General features: G+C 41.4%; 4 protein-coding genes across 6 annotated transcripts; 2 read left to right on the top strand and 2 right to left on the bottom strand.

Moving 5' to 3' along the window:
* Nucleotides 1-6,683: 6,683 nt before the first annotated feature.
* LOC108032251 (probable tubulin polyglutamylase ttll-15) lies at nucleotides 6,684-8,899 on the bottom strand. The gene is made up of 4 exons (XM_017106116.3): nucleotides 8,734-8,899; nucleotides 7,503-8,668; nucleotides 7,236-7,449; nucleotides 6,684-7,173 (listed from the first exon to the last, which is right to left on the bottom strand). The coding sequence occupies exons 1-4, from the start codon at nucleotides 8,785-8,787 to the stop codon at nucleotides 7,057-7,059; spliced, it is 1,551 nt and encodes a 516-aa protein (XP_016961605.1). The 5' UTR covers nucleotides 8,788-8,899; the 3' UTR covers nucleotides 6,684-7,056.
* A 426-nt stretch (nucleotides 8,900-9,325) lies between these two features.
* LOC108031864 (uncharacterized) lies at nucleotides 9,326-12,912 on the top strand. 3 transcript variants are annotated; one of them, XM_017105619.2, is made up of 10 exons: nucleotides 9,326-9,444; nucleotides 9,520-9,723; nucleotides 9,778-9,882; nucleotides 9,934-10,077; nucleotides 10,128-10,230; nucleotides 10,971-11,104; nucleotides 11,437-11,577; nucleotides 11,641-11,850; nucleotides 11,962-12,315; nucleotides 12,371-12,912. In XM_017105619.2, the coding sequence occupies exons 2-10, from the start codon at nucleotides 9,523-9,525 to the stop codon at nucleotides 12,743-12,745; spliced, it is 1,767 nt and encodes a 588-aa protein (XP_016961108.1). In that variant the 5' UTR covers nucleotides 9,326-9,444; nucleotides 9,520-9,522; the 3' UTR covers nucleotides 12,746-12,912. The 3 variants fall into 3 exon arrangements, with proteins under 3 accessions (XP_016961108.1, XP_050744443.1, XP_016961110.1); XM_050888486.1 differs by lacking the exons at nucleotides 9,326-9,444; nucleotides 12,371-12,912 and having other exon boundaries at nucleotides 9,523-9,723; nucleotides 12,110-12,309; XM_017105621.3 differs by lacking the exons at nucleotides 9,326-9,444; nucleotides 9,520-9,723 and having other exon boundaries at nucleotides 9,785-9,860.
* A 235-nt stretch (nucleotides 12,913-13,147) lies between these two features.
* On the top strand, nucleotides 13,148-22,738 carry LOC108031866 (microtubule-associated protein futsch). Its single transcript, XM_044091052.2, has 19 exons — nucleotides 13,148-14,383; nucleotides 14,448-15,134; nucleotides 15,188-15,313; nucleotides 15,372-15,755; nucleotides 15,831-15,950; nucleotides 16,008-16,136; nucleotides 16,195-16,461; nucleotides 16,519-16,590; nucleotides 16,667-16,762; nucleotides 16,818-17,369; nucleotides 17,435-17,491; nucleotides 17,550-17,708; nucleotides 17,763-17,879; nucleotides 17,942-18,115; nucleotides 18,171-18,326; nucleotides 18,381-18,430; nucleotides 18,487-20,956; nucleotides 21,019-22,284; nucleotides 22,511-22,738. Exons 1-19 carry the CDS (start codon nucleotides 13,189-13,191, stop codon nucleotides 22,660-22,662), a joined length of 8,229 nt encoding a protein of 2,742 aa, XP_043946987.1. The 5' UTR covers nucleotides 13,148-13,188; the 3' UTR covers nucleotides 22,663-22,738.
* A 398-nt stretch (nucleotides 22,739-23,136) lies between these two features.
* Nucleotides 23,137-23,927, bottom strand: LOC108031865 (abnormal spindle-like microcephaly-associated protein homolog). The gene has a single exon (XM_017105622.3). The coding sequence runs from the start codon at nucleotides 23,754-23,756 to the stop codon at nucleotides 23,325-23,327; it is 432 nt and encodes a 143-aa protein (XP_016961111.1). The 5' UTR covers nucleotides 23,757-23,927; the 3' UTR covers nucleotides 23,137-23,324.
* Between the last annotated feature and the right edge of the window lie 1,766 nt (nucleotides 23,928-25,693).

Raw genomic sequence — 25,693 nt, 5'->3', positions numbered from 1 at the left:
CCATGGTTACCGGCCATGGTCAAAACACGCCACTGGACTTTCCATTAATTTATACAACAGGATGAATGGTGGCATGAATCCTGGCCCGCACTACACTCAGAGTGTGGCTATATGTGTGCCCCCGGAGAACCTCAGGTGGTTGGAGCCCTTTGCACTCGCCTCGAGTCCAGCCCCGAGGAGCATGATCCGAAATCCGAGGAGTTTTCCACACCTACACCCGGGCGTATTCGCCGTGGGTTTGTGAAAGGCAAACCGAACGAAATGTTTGGGTTTCCGGTTTGACTTGTTGAGGTTTCATTTGCATGCGAGCCCAGCTCCCGACCGCCGATTGTGGCGAGAATATTGGAATACTTAATTATTCCCTATTGGCACTCATACATTTTATTCTCGCATTCACGCAATCCACGCAACTGACCCCTCAGATGGAAAGCCAAATTCTGCCTTAATGGCCATTTCGCCGAGATTTCACTGGATTTACGGCATCCGAGCTAAGTGGTCGGGTGGATTTTGAAATAGCCCAATTGGGGTCAGCCACCCAGGACCCAGAAGTGAGCTACGTTTTTCCAATAAAAAATGATTTATGAATTGCCCCAACATTCTTAAAAAAGAGGCATAGATTGGGGGCTACGTTTTATGGGGCCAAGACCTCTGCATATCCTTGGGCTTTTGGCTATACGAGTTGTTAGATTAATAGAAATTTTATAGTAATGACTTTCAAGGGCACAAAAACATGGCTAACTAATATTCATTTATATTGCCCTTAATAATCTTTATAGCTTAGTGTGTTTAGTAGCCTTTTTCTAGAGTTTGCATATTGTGCACGAAAGGTTTTCACCGGAAGAAATAAAAATGATGGTTTTTCATTTCAACTTACTTTAGGAACTTTGTTTTTTTTATTTCTTGCAAAAGTGCTGCAACTAAAAACTACTTAAGACTCATATTTTAAAATTATTCAGCTAATACTGTAAGTTAACTACAAGTAATTTACTATAGTTCTTGAAAAAATATGCTGAATGATTTTAATAAATATTAATAGGTATAAACCTACTCTATAAATAATATTTTTAGTTAACCAATTTTGCTAAACATTTTTATGTGCAATGTTAAATTCAAGGGAACCACTTTCGTTTTTAGTTGGTTATTCACCATTAGTTTCAATTTCAATGGAATGGAGTTTAGATCCTGGAGTTTCTTCATTATCTACCCCCCTCGAAATCGTGCAACAAAGTAGTCTCCCTATAATAGAGGTGCCAATGTCGCACGCCACATATTTGCCGGGCGTTAATTTGAGTGCCTCATACGACGCTCCAGGCCCACCTGTGCAGAGCCCACCTGCCCAAAGGTTCGTGCCCAGGCACATACCTATATCTACGGCAATTTACATACTTAAGCCATTTCGATTTATTCATGCATGGCCACGTATGCGAGGGGAGAACTTTTAAATTGTTGCATTTTGGGCACGGGCTGGCGGAGGACTCACTCACCCCGAGGCTCGAGGAGCGCCGTCGACAGGAGGGGTGGATGCGCGTGGTGGATACCATGGAGGATGACCAGGAGCGCGGGACAGGACTCGGCGGGACACGTGATGAGGATTCTGATGCCCGACTCCGAGCACTCGCACTTGCAGCCCGGCGAAAAGTTGAAATCAAAGTTGGCAAAGGGCGTCCGCATGGCGGGATTTCCGATCGGTTGTTCGGCCTTTCGCACACTGGCCAATAAATTCGCGGCCCGATTCCGACTCCTCCGGTTCCACCGATTCCACCGATTCCACCGATTCCTCCGGTGCTCAAGTGCCGACTGTCAAAGCAAATAAAAATAACAAAATGGCCTCACCTGGCACCTGTATCCTGGCAACATTCATTAAAACACCTCCGAGTGGAGCGCCGTTCAGAGCCTCGCCGAATTTGGCGGCGATTCGGCTGGGCTTTGGATATATGGCCATACCCGGGCGAATACATACGTACATATGGATATTAATCCATTTGCAGTCGCGGCTCTGCATAAGACAAATCGGGCGGCGGAACCGATTTCTCGGCCAAAACTTGCGACGCTGCAAAACGAGCGCATTATTTAATAATACCGTTTGTTTATTGAATCGCAGTCAAAACTTTTGGCACAGACGGAAACCCAGCTCCCCTGGACGCCTCCGACTCCTCCTGCTCCGACTGCTCCTCCTCCAGTTGGCCGCAAGCTGGTGGGGCTGGAAAGGGGGTTTGATTTTGGGTGGCATTACACAGGAGGAAAGCAGTGATATAAGATGGTATATTAGGTATTATTAGTATACCTATTTATAAGATGATCTATCATATATCATTTCTTTCTTCCGAGTAGTTCCATCATCATATCATATGCATATGAATGAGGTCAAGGATTGTATAACATAACAGGTTTGAAGAAAGGAAAGCAATGATATTAGATGATATGATAGGTGATAAACACTTTATGACTAGTTTTACTATACCTCTTTTTAATATCATCTATCTTAATACCTTAAATAATTCATTTCTTCTGAGTAGTACCATCATCATATCAAATATATTTCATCATATCAAATATTACTTAGGACGAGGTGGAAGATGCACTACTTACTAGATTTCCAGAAAGGAACCTTATTTAAAAAGATTAAGTGAGAACTGAGGGATTTAAGTTTCTGATGAACCTGTTTTTAGTTTCATTGATATTGAAACGTAAGTTATTATTTATATTTATAAAGATTACACGAGAACTTCGTGATAAAAGTTTCCACAGCCTTATTGTAACCCTAGCCTTCTTGATAGAGAAATCTTTGTTGTCATTACAAGGAACTTAAGACTTTGTCCTGTTTTAAATATTGCCAGCTGCATCATCACGTATGGAAATTATGGTAATGGGCTAGGTTCTTTTTTTCCCCAGTGTAATTGGTGGGGGTGGTGCAGTCGTCGACGGCAACGGCGATAGCATGGGCATAAGCCAAAGGCGAAGGCAAAGGCAACGCCGGCATGTCTGTCACACCCCGAAAAGTGAAATAGCTTCTGTCAATATTCTGTCAATAGGCACATGTTTTCCGCTGCCGAGTGGGGTGGCGATTGCCAAGCCAAACCGAAACTGGAGCCACGGGGGCCTTTGGCTGCGTTTTCCCTTTCGCCTGATATTTAATCGATCTCCTGGCAATGAACATAGATCAATATTGCGTTCGAAAGTGAGTTCTTTTTGGGGGCTCGACCCATTTCGGGGCAACTCTCATGCGAAATAAGATATGGGTTAATTTGCTTTTATTATTCACATTAAAGGAAAAAACATTTGAACATAGAAAACATTTTATAAACATTATAATAATATTTACTTAACTTCCCAAAATATCACTCGAAAAGAGGATATACTCTACTAGAATATTTGTCGAATTAAAATTACAAAAAATATTCAAAAATGTATTCAAAAATAGCAATACATTTCTTATAGCTTACTTAAGAACAATAAATTTTATTCACTTTTTCAATCTTACCATTTCCTCTGTACGTATTTTGTAGCATGTACAAAAACACTTCCATCTTCCATTAGATATGTAAAACTCCACTCCATGTTAAAACGTAAAAAATATGTAAAAGTCCACTTCGTATTAAATCGCAAGTCTCTGTGGCTGCCCTTGTTCAGTTACAAAATAAAGACGTCCCCGCATTTATCTGCATAAACTTATAGCGCAAAGTATCTCATCTCCGGAGGAAGGCAAGAGCCGCGAACCAAGACTCTAGGGTCAAGTAAGTACACTCTGGAGTGCATGTATGCACATCTGTGTGGGGCTGGAGGAGAAGACAAGGATCTGGATCTGGAGCTGCAACGGCTGGCCGGCTGGCTGGCTGGCAGGCTGGGTTCCATGGCAGTCCGCAGACCCTGGGACTGGGATATGGGAACCGGCAGCTCCGACACTTTTCTTTGGCCGCTGGCCATTCCATCCATGCACCATAATTTTCAATAGCTATTCAAATTCTTTGAAGTTCTCGAGGTCACCTAACGGATGCAAGGAGGCATTGAAATTGATCCAGGCCATGAGCATCGCATCGCATCGCAGTTGCCACTGCCGACTGCTGGGTTTTAGGCTCTTGGTTTCGGTTTTGGATTTGGTTTTGGTTTTGGCCACCAAACCGGATAGCTGGCTGCACTTCGATAGTCATACTTATTCCGCAGACCCTTGCAGCTCTTTGTATTCTCCTTTTTTGCTCCGCGGCCAAGATGCATCATCACATCGACCCAATCGCATCAGCGAGTGTACCATCGCATCCCATCCTATCCCGCACATTTATCTGGCCAGCAATTCCAATTTCTTCTGTTCCTCGGAGTAATCACTGGTTCTCCGACCAATCAGGGGGTTAAATTGCATCAAGATGCTTACTTAAAACAAAGTAGTTCTTATAAAAACATCGTTAAGCCGCATGACTTTAATTAGGATGCATTCCTCATCTTAATTAATTGTATATCCTATAAAGGAGACTTTACAATGCCCAATAAATGTATAGTATGGCACCATTAAGATGGTTTACAAATGTTTTTCGGAGCAACAGGATCATAAGAGTTAAGTTTTTATATTGCCCTATGGGAGATCTCGGATTACCAAAACGTTAGGTTCCTAACATAGATCGTGGGATATTTGGCTCTGTAAATAAAAAACAGTATTGTATTAGCCTTTGAGAGAAGCTTGGAAGAAACTAAGGTTTTTTATCGAGACGAGTAAAAAATCCTGACTTCCCGAGGAAATACTTGCTCGAGAGCAATCAGTTTTTTAATGGAAACTTAAGTACGCATATCAGATTACGAGCCTAATGAGCGTATGCATGAGAAATAATGACTTGGGGATTGGGATCGGGATCGGGATCTCGTTTAACGGTGGTGTCATCAAGGTAACGACCTTAAGAATAACAGATGTTGGCTGCCAGGAATTTGCATACTGGAAACCAAAAGTGAAGCAACCGAAAGCCCCGGCTTGGTGTTAAGTATAAGCTTGAAAATGAGCCAAGAGGAGAAGAAACGAGGAGAAGTATATGCATTATAATGTAATGAACCAGTTCGCCCATGGTCGCATATTAGCCATCCTGCGGAGTACTTCATTTGCGGCACTGCCTAAGCTTCTGGGCTGGCTTATGGTTAGCTTCTTGGCTCCGGAGATCGGGAGATCGGGAGATCGGGAGACCGGCGAGAGATGCAAATGAAATATGCGCCGGCATTAAGAGCAAAATTACAAATTTCAGAGGAGCGCGAGCGGCGGCAGCTGCTTCTGGCCATGTAGATGTGGCGCTGCCTTCTGCACGGTGGCCATTTCCTGGCATTTTAACTGGTTTTGTTTGACGGTGGTTACAATTAGCGGCTATTTAAATTGCCACGCATGAGCCGCTATTAATTACGGAACGATGGCACCGCAGCCGAAACCGAGAAAAAGTTGTTTGCGCCTGGTATTCGGGGGGAATACGGCGTACGGGGCTACACACTCGCACCGTTAAACGGAAGCCCGAACGCCTTTTAAGTACCGAAGTTCACTGAGATGGGGGTTTGGGCAGGGGTTGGGGTTCCTAGAACCCGATACTGCATCGCACTGATTCGGACCCGGGGGAATCGGTTTTTTATCAAACAGCAATTTGCACCTATCACTCGATCCAGCCGATCAGTGTCCCTTTTTGTTTGCGCCTGGTCCCGCTGGTCCCGAGGAGCCGCTTTTTATTTTCCCATGGCGCAATCACAATCACAACTAATGCACCGCGTATGGAGCCTCTAAATGTCGAATGAAGTCAGCGATAAATTCACCTGGTTGATTAGCTGTTGGGGCAATAAATCCATCGCTTCACACCGCCACAAGTAATTGCCGACAAAGCGTCTTCGTCGCCGTCTTCATCTCCATTTCGACAAAAAAGCTCAGCTCAGCTCAGCTCCGATCAGCTCAGCTCAGCGACTCCACTCTGCTCCTCCTCCTTGGGCGGGGAAAGGGGGAGGGACGCGGCGACTTGCGTCCATCCATCCATCTATTCTGGGGACTGGACTATCGGGCTCTCGGACTGCCAGACTCTCCACTCTGAGTAAGAATGTGTGCCGGCCAATATTTTATCAAACCTGACATTTCCTCGTGTAGCTCCGATTATGGCCCGGGTTGCGACGAGGTCGCGGCTCTCTGCAGGCACAGCGGCATTGATTGCCACTGCCCATGTGTATTTATTCCGCTGCTTATGTTTATGTTGACATTGACATATCTCGCGTCTTATCGGTTTGCAATAAGTGTACGCCGTTCCATCGCACAGGCACCGCAGCAATGAGCCGGCATCGCTTGAACGCTCAGCTCTGTTCGGATCTCTTGGGTTCGGGCCAATGTCGCCACAGTCGATGCTGGTGCCTGGGTATTATGGCCGAGGACGCTGGCGACAACTGCCGCTTGGATAGGGCCCTCTGCTCCCGGGTGAAGTGGACAATGACCTGCCGCAACGAACGGGTTTGGCCATTAGCAGTAAGTTATTTGGCCAACGAAATTACAGATACCTGGTTCTTAAAGCTTAAAGGGTGGCAGCATGTTCAACATTGTAACTATACTGCACACATCTTTTGCAAAGTACTAAAAATGTTACAAAGCAATACATATTAGCTTTGTTATTAGTATTTTGTATTCATCTTTGATCATATTCAACCTTTAGTTGTCTACAACATGGTTTTAATTCCTTTTAAAGAACGAGTACCTTGACATGCTCATTGGTAGGTATATAAAATACTGTACATTTAATTTCCAAAATTTATAAATACGTCTTCTTTAAATATAGCCTTTTTTGCTTAAGTAATTTAAGAGAGGGTTCTAATTAATTTAAGGCGGTTTTGTATAATTTGTACATGTTTTCGTTGTCAATTAAAGCACCTAAGAGCGGCACAAGCTCCGGTTAAAAGTTCTAAAAATAGTTCAGCATTGCACTGAATACTAATGACAGCTTGGCTAACAACATTCCATTTTATCAGTTTACAACTAAGTACAATCGGTGGCCAATTTACTAATGCTGAGCATAAGAGGTTACCAAGTCGCCAGAACTATTTACATAAATATTCAATTAAAATTATCTAATTGCACCAGGCAGAGTCGAATTGACACTTGTTGTAGAACCAGCGGGTCATCCAAGCGTTTCTCTTTGACATCTTAGAAATTTCCTTCTCCAGATTAAAGCTCTTCAAATCCCGCTGTAATAAATAAATAAACCTATTAGTTTGTTCTTTAGATGAATGCTCATCTTTCTACTTACAACTGGCTGAGGGAAGATGCGCTTCATGTCCACGCGGTGCAGGTGCTCCTGGTGAGCCTGCTGCAGCATCCTGTACTGCGAACCACTGAGGCATTGCAGGCACAGATCGCACTCCTCCTTGTTACAGGACTTGTCGCAGTCGTGGGCAGCGCACTTGTTCAGATCAGTGGCCAGGTTCTTATCGGCTGTGATCATTTCACTGCTCTCAGCAAGCCTATACAGAAATAAATACATTAACTTTTAGGTATTCCAATATTATATACTTACAATGAACCACTTGTTGCAGTGAATGGCCTAATCCCGACCAGATTGAAAACGCTGTAGAGCACCTGCTCGTACAAAAGCGAATTCGGCTTGAAATGAGCTGAGGAAAGATTGGGCGACATGTTGGCCTCCATGAGGAAGACCTTCAGATCCTCGTCGATGAACAGATCAAAACGCATCAGATCGAAGAAGTTGTGTTTCTTATATGAGCTTAGTATATTCACGATGTCCTTCTCCTTGGACGCAATTGTGGTGCGGATTATGTGCTCCACTTGGGGCCAAATCTTGGCGGGATCCTTGCCCTGGTCCCGCACATAGGCTTCGAAGACGGTGCGCATGCTGCCGCCAAAGCGGTTGTAGTACTTGCGCAGCGAGGGAACCTCCCAGGTGGGCAGATAATCGTCGCCCACAATGTACTTGTCCACATTCTCGGCATCGAAGGGATGGTACTGCACGGGGCAGTATCGGAACAGCACGTCGCCCGTGTAGATGTACACACGCAGGGGATTGACCGAGGTGATGACCACATAAACTCCGATGTCGAACTTGTGGCCATCCACCAGGAAGGGCCTTTGCACAAACTCCTGTACGAAAGAGTCGTTCGATCCGAAGGCTATATCTGCGGGCGCTCGCACCTTGATGTGCCGGTGTTCATTGTGCTTCTGGACGAAAAGGGCCTGGGGATTGATCCTAGCATACTCCAGGAACTCCTGCCGCTCGGCCGGCAATCGAAAGGCGCGCGGCAGGAAGGGCAAGGGAGTGGTGCAGAGGTCCACCTTGTTGGTCAGGTAACCGCAGCCCGGCAGGTGGTTCACCACCTGATGCTGGCCGAGATTCTTGAGATTGGGAAACGTGAGGAAAGGATAGTCGTGGGCCCACAGGAGATTCCAGCTCTCGTTGACGCCCACTCGCTGATAGCCAAACCGGTGCAGTACATTGACCACATGCACCAGGTGCTCCTCCGTGGGGCTCCGGCCGAAGATCGCATATGTGGGAGGTGGCTGGCGCTGATCCTCTAGAGAATCTGTCGATATCCAGGGGAAAACCTTACTGGCATGCGGCAGGAGTTCGACCACCACCGCCGTAGTCACTGTGGCCGCCAGGAATATCATAATCGGAAACAATCCAATGCTATTCGATGGCTTTTCGGACTCCTCCGATTTGGCCACCTGAAAAAAGAGAAAGTTTTCAGTTCGCCATCGAAGGGAAATACCCTATTTATAGAAGTACTCACTTTGTACTCGGCTTCCCTTTGGCTTGGAGCATTCTCCTCCACACTGGCATCCATTAGAGGTCGAGAAGTGCTATTTTAAAGTGCTAAAACAAGCGACTAGTTTAAAACGAACTTTTTAGTCGCGATCTCCACGGCAACCAAACTGAAATTCCCCGTTTGCCATTCAAAGGGAGGCGCCAACGCGCCAGCTGTTAGAGAATTTCCCTTTCTTGGCGGGAGTTCAAAAGTGACATCTATAGCGAAAGGGTTAGGGAAATTTCTAACGGCTTTTCAAACCAATTTCGGTTTAGAAGTAGTTAATGTTTTTTAAATTAGAGTCGTTCCTGAACTTGACCTTCTGCGATCTGCCTTGTCCGCACGTGCCACCATTCCACAATAGAATGATATTTTTAAACATCTATGCAAGCAATAAATATTGATCACCCGATAAAAAGAACATATTTGACCGAAATAAAAATCTTATAAAATCATGAAAATCATGACACGTTTTTTAAAAATGCGAATAATTCACAAAAATATAAGTTTCTTAAAGTAATGGTAACGCTAGCACATGTCGCAAGCTTCCCAAAACGGGCGGTCTTTAAGTTGTACGACTTGATTTGACTAAACTTTCGACCGAAATCTGAATTCCAAAAAATAATAGAAATAACTTACAAAAAATGCGAAAATTGTTTATACTTTCCTATTTCATTTCCATGTACGATAAATAATGTCAGTAACATAGAATAAAAACACTTTTCGTTCAGTTACATTTTATATTTTGTTTCTATTCGCTTACAATTTAAGGAAATGCAAAGGCGCTTGAAGAATGCAGCTGAGCTTAGAAGGCTTCAGGCCCTGAAGGCCTTGTTCAAGAAAGTGGTTCGCATGGTGAGCTTTAATGATCCGTGGAAGGAAAGCGATTACGACCCAAGGATTTCAGTAAACCTTCCGAGAAATGTATCCAACCGAGTGCGGACCAAGCGAAAGTCGGGTTTCCTCACTGCAGCGGTATAAGGATTATTCTTATGATGCTTACCATTTTTTATATAAACTTTATAACAGGACAAGTCCTTAATTCGAACGCCGCACGCCATTCGTACAGTTCCGGAAAGAATGAAGTTGTGTAAGATGTTTGCTAAGTTTAGGTGCCTGACTCATTTTTCTCCAGTAAAGTATTGTCAGTTATAAAGGGTACTATAATAACCAAACTCCCTCCAGAAAATCCGAGCTCGCTTAGTGCCTGTGGTACGCTTTGTAACTGTTGATGCTGGTCGAAAGCTCATAAGACAATCGGATGTTCCCATTACAGTGTTTTTTATACTAACAGGCGAAGTACATATGTTTCGAAACGAAGTTGGACAGGTTAGAACTTCAAATTCCTTAGCCAATTAGCTATATCTTTGAGACTACAGGAAGGAGGCAAAGTGCTTCAGAGCATTTTGGGTGTTGGCGATATGATCGGGGATGTGGAGCTACTAGAGGGCATCAAACGAACGCACACCTTTAAAACCGCATGTAAGCATAAATCAAAGATCTAAAACTAATTGGCTGACTTATGAACTGAAAATATACATTGCTTTCACTTTGAAACCTGATAGCCCTTATCACATGCGATTACTGAGGTACTTTTTAAAAACAATTCTTTAGAATTCGAGATTATCTGAGGTTGTCTTTAATGTTTTTTGACCTCCGTCTTAGAGAAGACAAATCAAGGGGACACTCTGTTCCTGTAGCAATTTAATCACACTTAAAGATGATAAGAAAGTGAATTGGGTAAACTGCAACATTTGCGGCTCATGTCGAAATAAATGGGAAATACATAGCCCAGGCACGCGATATGTACGATTGTGTTTATTGGGAATTTGTTTGGTTTTGTTGCTTCATTTGCGATTGCCTGTACCCACCAATTTAATCAGCAATAAACAACGTTAAGTCCTAATTCGATTCAATCAAAATGAATAACAAAATACCCCCGCCCGCGTCCGACACGAGTTCTCCGTAGTACAGAGTACTCAGTCAAATATATAGGTTGGCCCAAAACAACACCCGCCTTTCTTTGGCGCAGTCGTTTGGCTTGATTTTCGGGCTGTTGTGCCTGTTACTCCTCGTGCCGGCAATCTTTCACAAACAGATGCACGCCACCGAGGAGCCACGGGCTCCATGGACTCCAATTCCATGTGCCCGATTCGCGGGAGGAGTCACCGAGTCGCCAGTCTACCAGTTCGCCAGCAACTATTGAACGCTTCACTTTGCAGCCTACTGCGAACTCCTGGTGCTGTTCGACTATGACTTTGCGCCGATTCTGGGGCCCCACATGACGAAGGTTTGGGACGAGAAGAAGCGGGCCCTCAAGGCGCTGGACTACTTCGACTTCCTCGACAATGACCAGGCGAGTAGAATTCCCGGAAGGGGTTTGCCCATGCGAAAACCAGGAAACCTATTTTCATCCTAAAATTCCTATCAAGTATATAGTTCAAGGACAAAGCTATTCAACGATAAAAAATATAATATTATATATTCAATTATTTATATATTATATTTTATACATATTTTAATATTATTTAAAATTAAAAATTCAACCCCAAACACAGTTAAAAATTATAAGGAACAAATAAAATATAATATTTTTAACTTTTAGATAATATAATGTTATACGACCAGCCTTTAATTTGTCATTAAAATATTTTTAAACTGAAGTAAAATTTCATTAACATGGTTTAGATCGTGGAAGCCTGTCGATTCGGGAGGCTAAAGCAATTTAATCCGCTAGATACCATATTCTGTGAGGACACAGGATCTATGACAAATGTGCATTTTGTGCTCAGTGGAGAGTGTCTGATACTCCAGTGCCTCAACATGAAGGTCAGTAGATCACATGAGATTAAAATTAATACATAATAAATCCAATTATTCTTCTTAACTTAGGTTGGTCTGAAAAAGGGAAAAAAGATTTTCGAGCTAATGCCAGCGAGCGATGGAGATGTGTCAAAAATGTTCAGGAAAGGAGTGAGATCCACCTTTTCCACGCAAACCAAAATAAAATCAGTGGACGCCTCAAAAATAGGTCTTGACCTGGTGGAAAGTTCCAGTAGCAGTTTGAAGGAAAATGGACCTATTAATGCACTCAACCGCCCCGTGAGTTATCTAAAAAAAAATTGTAATCTTTAAATAGGCATTTCAAAACCCTTGTTTTGTAATTTTCTTAAGAATTTAGTTTTTGTTATTTTTAATTTTACAATTACGCAGATGCGCAAAATGCGATTAAAAGATATAGAAACCTCATGCGGTTTTATAAAATCAATGCGTACTTCAAAGCCGCGTTTCACATGGCGTCGATCGACCCATCAAAAATCAATAGTTTCCGCAATTTCCGATAAAGAAAATGATTTTATAGATGAAGAAGTGTATGAGGATTTTTGGGAAATGTTCGAGTATGAAGATGAGATCGAATCAAGTTCATCTACTTCCGAGGATTTGGACATAAGGGGCAGAGAGGCTTTTCGAACCGCTCCTGCTAGTTTGGTTGGAAGTGCTTCCGATGAAAGGCCGGTTTTTTCCTCATCCTTTTCTAGTTTTAGCTCGAGCAGTGAAGAATTATCCGTAAGTTACCGGATATATTCGTTAATCAATCTCCCAAATGGTCTTCCCATTTAAGGTGCCTGTTTTCGAGAGCCATTTCATCGATGTGGGCACCATAACTTTTGGAGGCATTTTCGGATTGGGCGAGAAAATGGAGCACCGGGTGGTGATGGCCAGGTCCACGGTTCAGTGTCTGATCCTTCCCAGATTTTTCCTGCTGGAGAAGAAACAAAATCCCGGAAATATTTGGGAGCGCCGTCTGTTATACATGGAGTGCATGATACCATCGAGGGAAGCCCTGTTTGAACACTATCTAAAATCTTGTGAATGGAAAAAATTCAAAAACGACTTTCTTCGCGAGACGTTAAAGCCATCGGATAATGACTGCACACACGCTGACGATATTCCCATAATTTGTAAAATAGTGGAATCATCGGAGGATGTTAATTAATTTTGTAAAATAACCTGGTTCAAGGTCACTTTTACATAGTTGCGATGGGCCAAAGGTATTTCATAGGGTACCTTTGGCCTAACTTAAAAATGTAAAAGCGATCTTGCGGTATTCAAGTGTAAACTGTACTCCGTGACTAAAATATCCAATAAATTGGGTCTAAACGTGAGAAATCTGCGTCACCTCTTCCTTATTAACGTCACTATAGTTCTATCCCTTAATAGCATACTTGGTATTTTTAGAATCCAGGAATAAACACCATAATTACCATCAAAATACGCGTTTAAGCAACAAGTGGAGTCGACGTCAGCTGGTGATATGTTTTGGCACCAAAGGTGTTGACATGGCAACTCCTTCACATCGAGGTTTCCAGGCACTTTCGGACACCTTCCTTGGTCAGTATTGATTCAACTTTTCCGATGCAAGGTGCTTGAAATACCAGAATGACTACGGCCACGAGTTTGCCCAGGGTTCCCGAGGGTCTGCGGGACCTAATGAAGGTGTACACCAAGGAGGTGTTACGTGAAAAGCCGGCTGACTTGTATGGATTTTCTGCCAATTTTTTCAACCTGATTGTTGGTGAAAAATCACAGAAAGCGGTGCGGAAATACGAACCGGCGCAAACTTATGAAACCATCATGAAAAACCGCATTCGTCAGCAGGTTCCCCTGTCCCTTGTGTTCAATATAATCCCCGAAAAGTTGACTGAACTAATAAAGCAATTTATAAAGGCAGTTCTAAGGGAAAAACCCGAGAATATTTATGTATTCGCACAGGAATACTTTCAAAGAATGTCCAAGGAGCAGTCGGGACGAATTGAGTACACCAGGTATTCGACCTATGAAAAGTCATTGAAGGACAAGGAAAACGTAACTCCCGGATCGAAGGTAACCTGCGAGTGTGGACGAATACTGAGCGGAAAACCTAAGGACGTGGAAAACAGATACACGGATACCAAGCTAGCTGAGGCAGACCAGAGAACATTTTCCAGCAGAATAACATACTTGCAGTCGGTTGTCATCATTCAAAGACGAATTCGCCGGTTTCTCAGGGAGCGAAAAATAGGTCGCGATAAGGATAAATGCAATAGCGTGGAATATCTGACAGCCATTCTCCTGATTCAAAGACAAGTTCGTCGCTTTTTGGCCAAGAGGCGGGTGGAAAAACTTAAAAATTCACGTGACGTCCGAGGGCCGAGTGCTAAATTTAACACTGGCGACTATATGAAAGCCGTTGTCGTCATTCAGCGACATTATCGCATATATTTGAGAAAGAGGCAGGAGCAAAATCGATTGAAAAACGACCCAGTATCCCTGGCAACAGCCGCCATCATAATCCAGAGGGCCTTCAGAAGGATGGTGGCCTCGCAAAGGGCCAAACGGAATGCTTCTTCAGCCACCGATCAGGCCGAGGAACTCAATGACAACGCCTCGGAGACAGGGTCCTACACATCCGTCTCCACCGCACTGCTATCCACGGAATCCACCGAGCTGGGAATGGCCACTTACGAGGAACGAGTCCATCAAAAAATAATCCACGAGGACGAGGAAGTGGAGAACAATAACGTTGATGCCGGCCTTGAGAAGGAGTTTTCGGCAGAACCCATTAAGGGCGAAGGAAAATCGATGCGAAAAAGCGGTAATTAACTATGCTAATGTTTTGCCATCAAACTGTTTAGTTATATCTTTTACAACATTTTCAGAAATTCTTAGCGGTGCTTTAATTGAAAACATGATTCGCAAACCTAGCTTGGAAAATCTAAAGGATTTCCATAGTGAATCAAAAGATTTTGAAACGGAAATGGAAATCGAAGCGGAGAAAAATAAAACTAGTCAAGATTTAGAACCGGAAATTAAAAGTGTTAAGGCCAGCCTAGATCTAGAGTCGGTACCTCAATCTGAGCAAAAAGCTCAAAAGGAAAGTGAAGAACTCGATTCGGAATCTAGAACTAAAACAGGAAGCTTGGATGTAGAATCAGAAAATGAGCCTAAAATAGAACCTGATACGAAAGATCAAAAAACTAAAAACCATAGTGAAACTATTACAGAAAACTTGAGAACAGATGTTGTTGATCAAGAAACAGGCGAATTTATAGATATTGAAAAATCTAAAGTCATTGAGAATAAAGAAAGTGGTGATGGAAAAGAAGGTGATGAAGGAAAAGAAACTGCTGAGAAAAGGGACATCGATTCTACTGATGATGTGCGAAATAGCAAAATCCTAAACCCTATTATGGAGTCCAATGAAACAATTCCACCATCCAATAGTATGATATCTGAAAGTCAAGAACCTCCAATTGAAAAAGAAGTAACTCCCACGGTTTCGATTGAAATTGAGCATGTAGATGATTTTTCAGACGAATCCGCTCCAACCCTTCAAGATTCTTATGGTATGTAATATTTTCAAATTACAAATAATATTTTCTGACCCTTATTTTCACAGTTGATAGGGCTAAGGATTCCAGTGAAGGCGACTCAAAGGAACAGGAGTCTAAAAAAGTAATCAATGTGGAAATAGAAAGTTTAAAAAAGGTTTTAGCCAATAATAATAGAGAAACTCGTGAGCAAGGTACTAATCCCAACAGCATTTTTACAAAACATATTCATTTTTCATACTTTGTTTAAAGGTTCTCCTGTGGAAACTTCAGACGATCAAATTTTGGAAACATCTGGTGATGCTGGAACACCAAATGAAGAAAATAATTCTACAGTTGAAGATGGAAGTAACCCAAAGAGTAGAGAAAAAAGAAGCATTGAAGATGATGAGTTGGTTAATCCAAATTTGGAAACACAGGAGTCATTTGCAAAAGATGATATCAGTCCCACAGTCGAATCACACTTAAAACCAATTAATCAGGATGAAATTAGCAATGACCAAGAGTTGAATGAAGATGAATCTTCAAATACCGAACCAAAAATGGGAGATATTCCAAAAGCACAGACTAACTCAAAAGATGAAATAATTTCAGCTGAACCATCAAGTCCAGAAGTCTCTTCGGATCTTCAAATTGGTGAGATGCAAGAACATGATAAAATCCCTTTTAGTTCCTTACATTAATTATAAATATATAAAATCTGTATTCCAGAAGAAACCATAACTGAGGAAAAAGATGATTCTGAGAAAAGCAAAAATGTTATGAAATCCAATAGTCAATCTATAGATGAACCTGATATTACAAGTATTGCAGATGCATCTGAATTGTCAAGTAAGTTTTTTATTTAAAAGTTTGATAACTAGTACTATACCAAGTTATAATTAACAGAAACTGAGATAAAAACTGAAACAGATAATAACCATGAATTAACTAAAAAAGGGGTTGAACTGAATCCCGAAATTAATCGTCTGAACAAAAGTCTTGAAAACATTTCAGAAGAATCTAACCCTGAAGTTGGTAAGTAAATTATTACCTTCTCATGTAATTAAACTAAACATTTGCCTTTCCCTATCAGAAGAAGTCCCAGCTGAGGCTGCATCAGAAGAAACACAAAATATACAGACATTGTCACAACAAGAAACCATTGCAATTGGATCTGAAAGTTTGGAGACTGAAGAAACAGGCTTATCTGAAGGCAACATTAAAAAAGATAAATCTGAAGAATCCAAGGATGATTTCCATAATTTTGATGTCTTTACTGAAGGTACTGATCTAAAAGACGAGGTCAAGCCCTTGATTAAAGATATAAATAACAGTATGGGAGAGAGTATAGAACAAGCAAGTAAGTTTTTCATTTAAAATACAATTTCCAAAGGAAACATTACCTTAAAAATTTTAGACCCTACATTAGAAGATCCAGTTACCACGGACTTGGAACCCCACGTTGAAAGTCCCAACAATGTTGTTTCTGGTATGTTAACAATAAAAAAACAATCCAACGAACACCAATATTCAAATTAATATTTCAAAATTTCTCAATTTTTAAGAACTTGATTCCCAAAGTGATGTGGAAGAGGTGAAAAACAGCGATAGTGAGGTTCAACAGAAAATTAAAACGAGTTTAGAAGACACTGTCATTGATGGTAAATAATAAATTTAACAACTTAGAAATAGTTTATATATTTTATCTTTATCCAGGTAAAAATGAAAAAACAGAAATTTCACAATTGGATGACAAAGAGGACAAGGTTCAAAAGGCAATCAACTCTTCATTAGATAATGTTGAAACTCATAAATTAGAGAACGATCACGTCGTACTGGATAGACTATTATCTGAAAAATCAGAAAGTGCACCTACTAATGAACAGCAATCTGGTGAAGAAATGTTAGCAGTCAACTCCGAACCATCGGAAGATGTCGAGTCCAAATTAGAAGACGAAACTACCGAGCTAGATAAAATATTAACTGAAGGATCAAAAAGTTCACAGGCTGAAGACCAACAATTCGAGTACGATCATTTAAAAATCAACTCAGAGGCTAAGCCTGTTGAAGACAGTAATCTGGAAGATGAATCTGCGGAATTAAAAATAAAAAACATATCATCAGGGGTTTCAGAAAATTCCCAAACTGATGCTAAACGATTGGATGAGGAAATTATCCCAGTCAAATCGGAATCTGTGCAAGCAGAAGATAGTAAATTAATAAACGAAATTACTGAATCAAATAGTATTCAACCTGACGGAACAGAAGGTATTTTCCATCACTAAATTATTCTTAGAGTTTGTTCCACTTCTTTTGTTTTTTCTTACTCTAAGCATTACCAACAGAACACAAAAATCTTAATTCGGTTGATGAAACTATTGAAAGCACTGGTGAGACTAGAATAATTACGTTTATCAGACTTATTTCATTATATTATTTCAACAAAAGTGTTGCCGTCTTCATTAGAAAACGGTTCATCGGCTGCCAAAGGAGATATCCCCAAAAGTGTAGACGGCGATCTAACATATGCAATAAATGGTAGTGATAAAGGAATACCCGGGGAAAACAAATCCCAAAATTCTGATGATCGAAGAACTGAAAGCACGGGTAAGAGATGTCTTATAAACTAAAATTTACAAAACTATTTGACAATTTCACCAGATAACAACTCATTGAGTGCAATAGAAGATGCCCCTAAAAGTGGAGATGATGTTGTTGAATTTCCAACACAGGATATAAGTAAGGAAATGTCCATGGCAGATACCGCCATTGCAGTTAGTAAGTAAACAAGTATTACTAAGTTACCATGAAATGATTTTCAAAAACTTTTGCCATTCAAGTGGAATTATCCTCTGAGAATAAAACTGAATCTATAATAGCCGAAGTAGACAAAAAAAAATCTGAGGACAAAGATGCTGAATATAATTCTGGAGAGGAATCTGGAGTAGCATCACTTGTTGCAGCTGATAAAGACAGTACAGAGATTGAAAGTGAAGAAAACATAGATCATAAAGGTAAAAAAGCAAAACTTTTGCCTTTTCTGTTTAATAAATAAAAATATATGCATAGAACTAGAGCCTGATGTGGAGATAGATAAAAATGGAGAAGGACCTGTAGCCGTCCTGGACAAAGATGAATCTTCAGACCATCCACGTGAAACCGAAACATCACCTTTAGGACAAAAAGAAATGAAAAGCACATCTGTCGTAGTTGAGGATAAAGACAGTAAGATCTGAACTTATAACATTGTCTGCTCATTATTATTTACGTATAATACAGGTGCGGAATCTCAAACCAAAAACGACTCACCTGTTCCTCAAAATCCCGAAGTAAATACTGGTAAGAAGTCAGAATCGAAATCTTTTTAAATTTGTTTTTAAATTAGCAGAAAAACTCTTCATTGCTTGTATCTAATCAATTAATTGGCACCCAAAATTTACCTACTAACCATATTGAGATTGAAAAGAACACCAAGAAGTTATCTAACCCTATTGCAAAAGATAAAGACATTGGCACCTTAGCGTCGGGGCGTCTGGTACCCACACCCATTGCTGAGTTGCAGCTTAAGTCATTCAAAAATCCCAACGACGATGGCGCCTGGTATGATATATATGTGGAGCCCAAGACGACTTCTGATAAGGATTTGGAAAAAATTCCCCCTTCAAACGTAACCAAACCATCTGAGGCGGGTCAACAAAAAGTCCCAGTTGTAGATGAGCCTATAATTGTCTCGGAAAGAACTCCGAGCTACTATACCCCCAAGGAAATCGTAGAAACCCCCGCACCAAGAGCTAAGAACTCGGTTTCATTTTTTGTCTCATTCGATTCGGATGATGGAAAACCGAAGTACAAAATACCCAAAAGGTTTAGAGATCAATCGAAAACAGACACTATTAAGGATGAGAAGAATTCCGAAGATATACCATCCGAATCTGATGCTGATTCCAATGAAGAGGAAATTGAAGTCATCGAGGTTTCGGAGGGCGATCCCGAGTACCAACAGACGGGTGGCAGTAAGTTACAAACCATATTGGAACTAGATAATGAAAGTGATCAGTCCACTGAATTGTGTAATCAAAGCTACGCTTTAGAATCAAAACAAATTAATGATACAGCGGAGGATAATGCGGATAAAACAAAGTCCCCAAAAAGTAATACCGTGCATTTTGAAGAAGCCTACAAAACTGACATGTTAAATATTACGCGATCTGTACGGATCATAGAAAGAGCCTACCAAAGATTTAAGATTAGAGACTCATTAAAGAGCTATGAATCGGATTTGGAAAAGCAAAATCGGGCTGCTAAAATAATACAAAAGTGGGTTAGGGACTCATTGAAGAAAAAATCATCGACATCCAAAACCTCTAAAGAAATTATTGCTGCGAAGAAAATTCAAAGAGCCTACCGAAGATATGCTGAAAAAAATAATAAAATGAAATCTGCTAGTCTTGTGTCTCCAGAAAGGACTAAAAATAAAGAAATTGCTGCACTTGTTATACAAAAAGCGTTTAGGCTATATTCTCAGAGAAAACATGATACACTTAACAAAAGTCAGTCTTTAGTTGATATAGAAATTAAGCAAAATAATGCAGCTAAAAAAATTCAAAGGACTTACAGAAGGTATCTTCAATTATCCGATAAATCAGATAAGACAAATTCATCAAAGTCTCAAGAACCTAAAGAAACTGAACATCCAGTGGAATCAAACACAAATCCAAATGATTCTTTAATACTATCTATGGAACCAGAAATAATTAGTGAATTTCAGTCTAAAGAACAAGAAGATATTGAGAAAACTATAGATGCTGGTTCGAAGTCAATTGATACATTTGAATCAAACGACAAAAAAGAAACTATAAATGAGTTTAAAACGGAAGAACTAAATGATAAGGAAAAGGTAGAAGAAACCATTTCCAATCCAATTCATATCTCAAGTTTAGCTGAGGAACCAAAACTAATAAAAGAAATAAAGAAGGATGACATTCAAGAGTTAGAAAGAGTTTCCAAGAGTTTAAGTCAAAGTAATTTGTTTAAATCGTCAAGTCAATCAGAAATTCTACCTGAATTGCCCCCTGAGCTACAGGAAATAAAGAGCCCTGAAAATGCTGGATCAAGCCCACTTCGAACTTTAAATTCAACTGATGAGCAAAAAATTATAAACAATGTACAGACAGAAGAACTCAAAGATATAGAAAAGTCTGACAAAGATAAGCCAGAATCCAAAAAAGATGAATTTCAAACTAGTCCCATTCATCCAGTAAAGGATGATGGAAAGTCCAGTGCAGCTCTAATAATACAAAGAGCATTCAGACAATATATGGAAAGAAGAAAGCTTGAAAATGTTGATGATAACTCCTTTGACTCGATTACCAGCTCACGAATAACGGCCATAGAAGCCTCCAACTATCCAACTGCAGGCACCACGCCATCAGAAAGTTTGGCCCAAGAAGTCACTGAAGAATCAGGCGAAGATGCTGCGGAGGTCCAACCGAAGTCCGAGTGGTTTGTGGGCTCAACTCGCATAGTACCAAGCCAGGGAGTCGTTGAAGAACCTCTTGGGTTAGAAACCGATCCAGAGCCAGCTGCAATCACAAGTAAAACCGAGCTCGACACCAGCACGCAAGTAGAATCAGTTGAAACAGTAGATAGAACGCATGGCTATGGCTTGCTTGAGTCCAAAATAAATACTGGTATTAGCAGTTCTGAAGTCGATGAGAGTCTGGGCGTTACGTCTGAAAAAGATAATGCAGTCTCTTCTGGTTTAGCAGGTTTAACAGAGGCTTCTGAAGCGGGTCTTGACTCAGTTGAGGATCCACATCTCCAATTACAATCCGACTATGGTGGTATCGTACAGTGTAAGTTCGGCATAAGGAGTTTCCCATATATCCTCTCCACATTAACGTTATATATTTTGCAGCTCTAGATACTGCTTCAACTCAAGAACTGGTTAATAGTTTTCTGGAGAATGAGATTGAGTACTCGTCCAGGCAAGGACCTTTCCCAAGTGCTAGTCTTCTTCAAGAGGTTGTAGAGGAACCCTGTATAAAGAAGTCTGCTTCACTGGTTAACCTTTCGGAAGGCGAATCAGAACCAGATGCGGCTAATCAAAAAGCGGAAACTACGGATTCTTCAATATCCGAAACCACTGGTTTGGATACGCTATCCGCAGATACCATCGACAAGGCAACTGTTAAGTTGTCCAAGCCAGAGGAAGTAATTGAAAAAATGGCGCTGCTACGAGACACCAAGTCCCACGACAGACTTTCCTCGGCAGATCCCAGCTTTGATGAGCCCGTAGTGCGACCCATGAGTTCCCTGCAGGAGCAATCCAGCGTGGACATCGAGGATGGAGATATCATTGTATACAATCGTCTGCAGAGGGACGAAACCAGGGAGAGCTCGGCCCAAAGTGATTCCGTGGTCTTCGGCGAGGCAGAATCCGCAAAAAACCAGGAAAAGGATTTGCTCAATGAGGAAGAATCCGGAAGAGTGCATTTAATGAGGCACTACACCATTGCTGGTGACGATCCGCGTGGTCTGTTCAGATCTGTGACCATTGATGATGCTCTAAATTACACCGAAAATGGAGATGGAATGGGCATCAATAGCACGAATAGTTTCTGCTTGGACGACGAAACCTCGGAGAACATTCGCAAGAAAATGATGGCCTACTCGCTTTCTGAAACGGACTCGGATTACTTTGATCCGAGGAAGGGCAGCAAGGAGGACTTCGATGTAGACACGGCCATGGCAGATGACATGGGCACATCCACTGAAACGGAATCCACCATTGTGTCAGCCGCCACAAAGATCCAGGCGGGGGCACGAGGATTCCTCACCAGGCGTAGATTGCGTCGGGCCAGTGCCGGGACAAAGTCCTCCACCTTGGACACCAAGGCGTCCTTCGGCAACGATGCAATCAGCGAGTCCCTGGAACGTTTCATCGAGGAGGAAGCGGCCAAGAAGATCCAGGCCGCCTATAGAATGCACACCCGGAAACGCAAGGGTCACAACCGGAAGATAGAGGGCATCAGCCTGGAGAGCAACCTGGCCGCCAGGCGCCAGAAGTTGCAGCGCGGGGATGCTCTTCGTAACGATTCCACCCCCGATGATGAAAACAGTGTGAATAGCAGTGGGGGTCAGGCTCAAAAAAGCTTAAAATCGGGCAAAAACAAAACAGTTGGTAAGTAAATATTTGTTAGACTACTACTAGTTATCAGATACAAATTTTGATTTCTCACTATTGGATGATGAATATATAAAAGTATGATAGTGATTGACAGATTTATAATATTCAATATTTTCCTTATAAACCTATGTTTAGTTTATTTCCTCTAAATGTTGTGTTTTTTTTATTTTAATCACAACACTAACTTATCATTAGAAATCAAAGATTAATTTATTTCTAGGTGAGACAAAGTCAAGAGCCGACATGGAATTGAGGTGGCTCAAGATGAGGCAGAACTCAATGCCCGTGCAAATTGATTGCGAAGTTTTCCGAGTAATACCCAAGCACATGCGAAAGCGTATAAAGAGCGCCGAGGCGAACAAAAGGAAATAAAATGCTATATCCATATTATAGACTCTATAAGTATCATCGCTGAACTATATCTAAATAAAATACATACTTAATCGGCGATGTTTTTGTTATCAAACAAGCGGAAAGTCTTCCGGGAGTAAATCATAACATTTATTTTCCCCAATTTAAATGTGTATAATTTAAACGGACTGTGGATGAGCGGATGGCTGCCACTTTTGTTTTGAACATTAAACGGATTTGACAGATTTATGAGTTGGGTGTGCACCTTGGGTCGTTGTACGGAATTTAATGAGTACTGTCGCTAGCCAGCAATTAACCAAGTTTTATTTCAAATGGTTTATATCAGTGCTCAAAAAAATCATTAATGTTTTTTCCAACTTGGAAAACTCCCATCCTGTGATGAAATGAAGTGTTTATTCAATGTTCTATGCTGTATGTATACACACAGCACTTTTAACCAGAAATAGGCCTACGGAAAACACAAACAAATTGATATCGTTAATGGATAATGTTGTCTTTCAAGAGTGCGGATTCTTGAGTAAGAGTATTTTATTCTTCTGGAAGCTATAAGTTAATATTAAACTATTTACACGACACGTATTGAACTAAGCGGTAGGTTTTTTGAATACACATATTTGTATGTACAGTAGAAATCAGAATTGTGGAACAACGCCCCAGAGGCATTACACAATGGGCTCGCATTGTTTCAGCTCCTTGCGTGTTTTGAATCCCCGGAAGCCAGCCTGAATTTTGACGGCCGCATCGGTGGCGATTTTCTGCTTCTTCCGCACCAGGAATCCCCGGAAGCCTGCCTGAATCTTGGTGGCACAGCGATCCTCCACGGATTTGCCTCCATTCTCCGCCTGCTGATCCTCAGCAGCGGGGCGGGGTTTACCCGTATTGGCCTGGTTTTCCATGAGTGCGTTGTTCTTGGGTCGCGGACGCTGGTTTCTCCTGGTGTGTGGATTCGTTTGGCGAGGATTGGCGGACTTGCTGGATCGGTGGATTTCTTTGCGCACGCGGTAGCCACGGAATCCGGCCTGGATCTTGATGGCCGCACTCTCTTCGGACTGCAAGGACGATGCTGATTCCGGGGAGCTCGGGTAAATGTACATGATCCTCTGCTGCACTGCGTCGAAAAAGTGGGTTTTCCTTGGGCAATCGGAGTGAGCGTTACTTCCCAGAAAATACGGCTTTCATCGGTTGTGTCGGTCAGTACGGTCAGTGTATTCCGGCCGAACTCGCTCGCTCGAGATCTAAAATTGTACTGACGTACTGCAGACGCGGGCTTGGCATATGTACGGCGAGAATTTTCATTTCATTTTCATTCACAAAACAAAGGCCCCACTCAGCGACGCGCTCTTCCGTCTCCCACCGCCCACCTCCGTGTATCTTACATGGGCCTTTTGTATCTACACCGCTAGCGGACATCCACTTCTCTCCCGCGAGCATGGGAAGGAATCCATCCACGGATGCTGATGACGTTCAAGAATTTTTGTTTCAGAAAATAATACACACGCGCGTTGGACACAATTATCTAATTTCCTCAGCGCTCTCAATTGTGTGCAACCCAATTAACAGACAAATAATAATGGTGATCGCTTGCGCAACACCCTGCTGATGTATCCTTTAGATATTTACAAAATATCTCAGAATCGTGCTCAGGTCGTGCTGGAAACCAAATCATCACGCAGGAATCTCTATTTTGGAACACATCACACGATTGTTTACGTTGGCTGGACCCATGGAGCGGGTGGCGGAATAAAATAGAGTCAATTGGTTTAGGTGAAAGGCGAACTTATAGATACACACAGATCCAGATCCGTAGCCATGTGTATGCATGGGCAGTGAAAAGAACATCGGGTGCATCGCTTTGTTAATGGCTACGATGGGCAGACACAGGCAGAGGTAATTGAAAAATATGAACACACATGTGCAGCAATATCGGCATATGAATTTCAATTAAACTCTTATTGTTTGATGTTTGAATTATCTTGACCCTGGGTCGAGGCAAAGTTCAAAGTACCACAATGTTATTGAGTTGAGCGCGCAGTATTCACACATTTGTGTTTAAATCGGTTTTAGAATTGAATGCGAATTCTCGTCACGAAGTAAATTATATTTATTTATGTGGCTGCTTGTTTTTCATCGATGATGGGTCTATGAAATTCTGGAATTTTTCGAAAGCGTCTAGAGAAACATGTTTCGCATTTTGGCTCTATAAATTTCAGCGCGACTTGACGTCATTCGGACCCTAAAGTGGCGTCATTGGACAACAATTTATCGGAAATAAATATTATTGTTGCGTCTCTTAAAATAATACAGCCATTTCGCAGATATGTATTTATTTGGTGGTAAACAAGATTGTAAAGATTTCCTTCCGGAAATTCATAAATTTCAAATGCTTATATTCGCCATTGTGTTTAAATGGCCAGAAGCGTACGTAACACGCTTACGTGTTTTTGAAAATTCGTGCACATATTGAGTACATTTCAGCTTTCGAATGCTTGAAATGTACGTACGTAAGTACATGGATGTGCATGCGCAAATATACTAATTGGGTTTTGTATAAAAGGAAGTAATAAACGTTCTCAAACAGAGGGAAAAATATTTTTAAAAAATTGGCAAACGGCCAAGGTAATATGATTGGTTTTTGTGATTTGTCCGAATGACGTAGGCAAACACAGCAGAAACTAGAGCGAAATTGTCGGTTTGCGCGAAAATTTGGAGGCCGACCAAAGGGTCTGTGTGTTGCTGTTCAAGCATCATCAACAAACAAAATTGAGATCTTGCTTACAATCCCATCTTTTAAATGTAAACAATCTTGGATATTTATGTAACAGTCTGCCGGCTCGACTGAATAGTGCACTAGAAATATGCTTCTGTGTGCTACAAACATAGAAATAAACTTATTGATACATAAGATACTTTTTTATGTATAAGAATAAATGTCTTAGAAGATTATTTTAAAAATTGTCCCTTTGTTAAGTTCAATTGTTAAAAATAATTATGAAAAACTAATTATCATGTTGCTTAGAACCTGCCAGAATCA

The sequence above is a fragment of the Drosophila biarmipes genome, chromosome 3R (genome assembly GCF_025231255.1).
Source record: "Drosophila biarmipes strain raj3 chromosome 3R, RU_DBia_V1.1, whole genome shotgun sequence".
NCBI classification, from domain to species: Eukaryota; Metazoa; Arthropoda; class Insecta; order Diptera; family Drosophilidae; genus Drosophila; species Drosophila biarmipes.
This window is presented reverse-complemented; position numbering and strand designations above follow the sequence as displayed.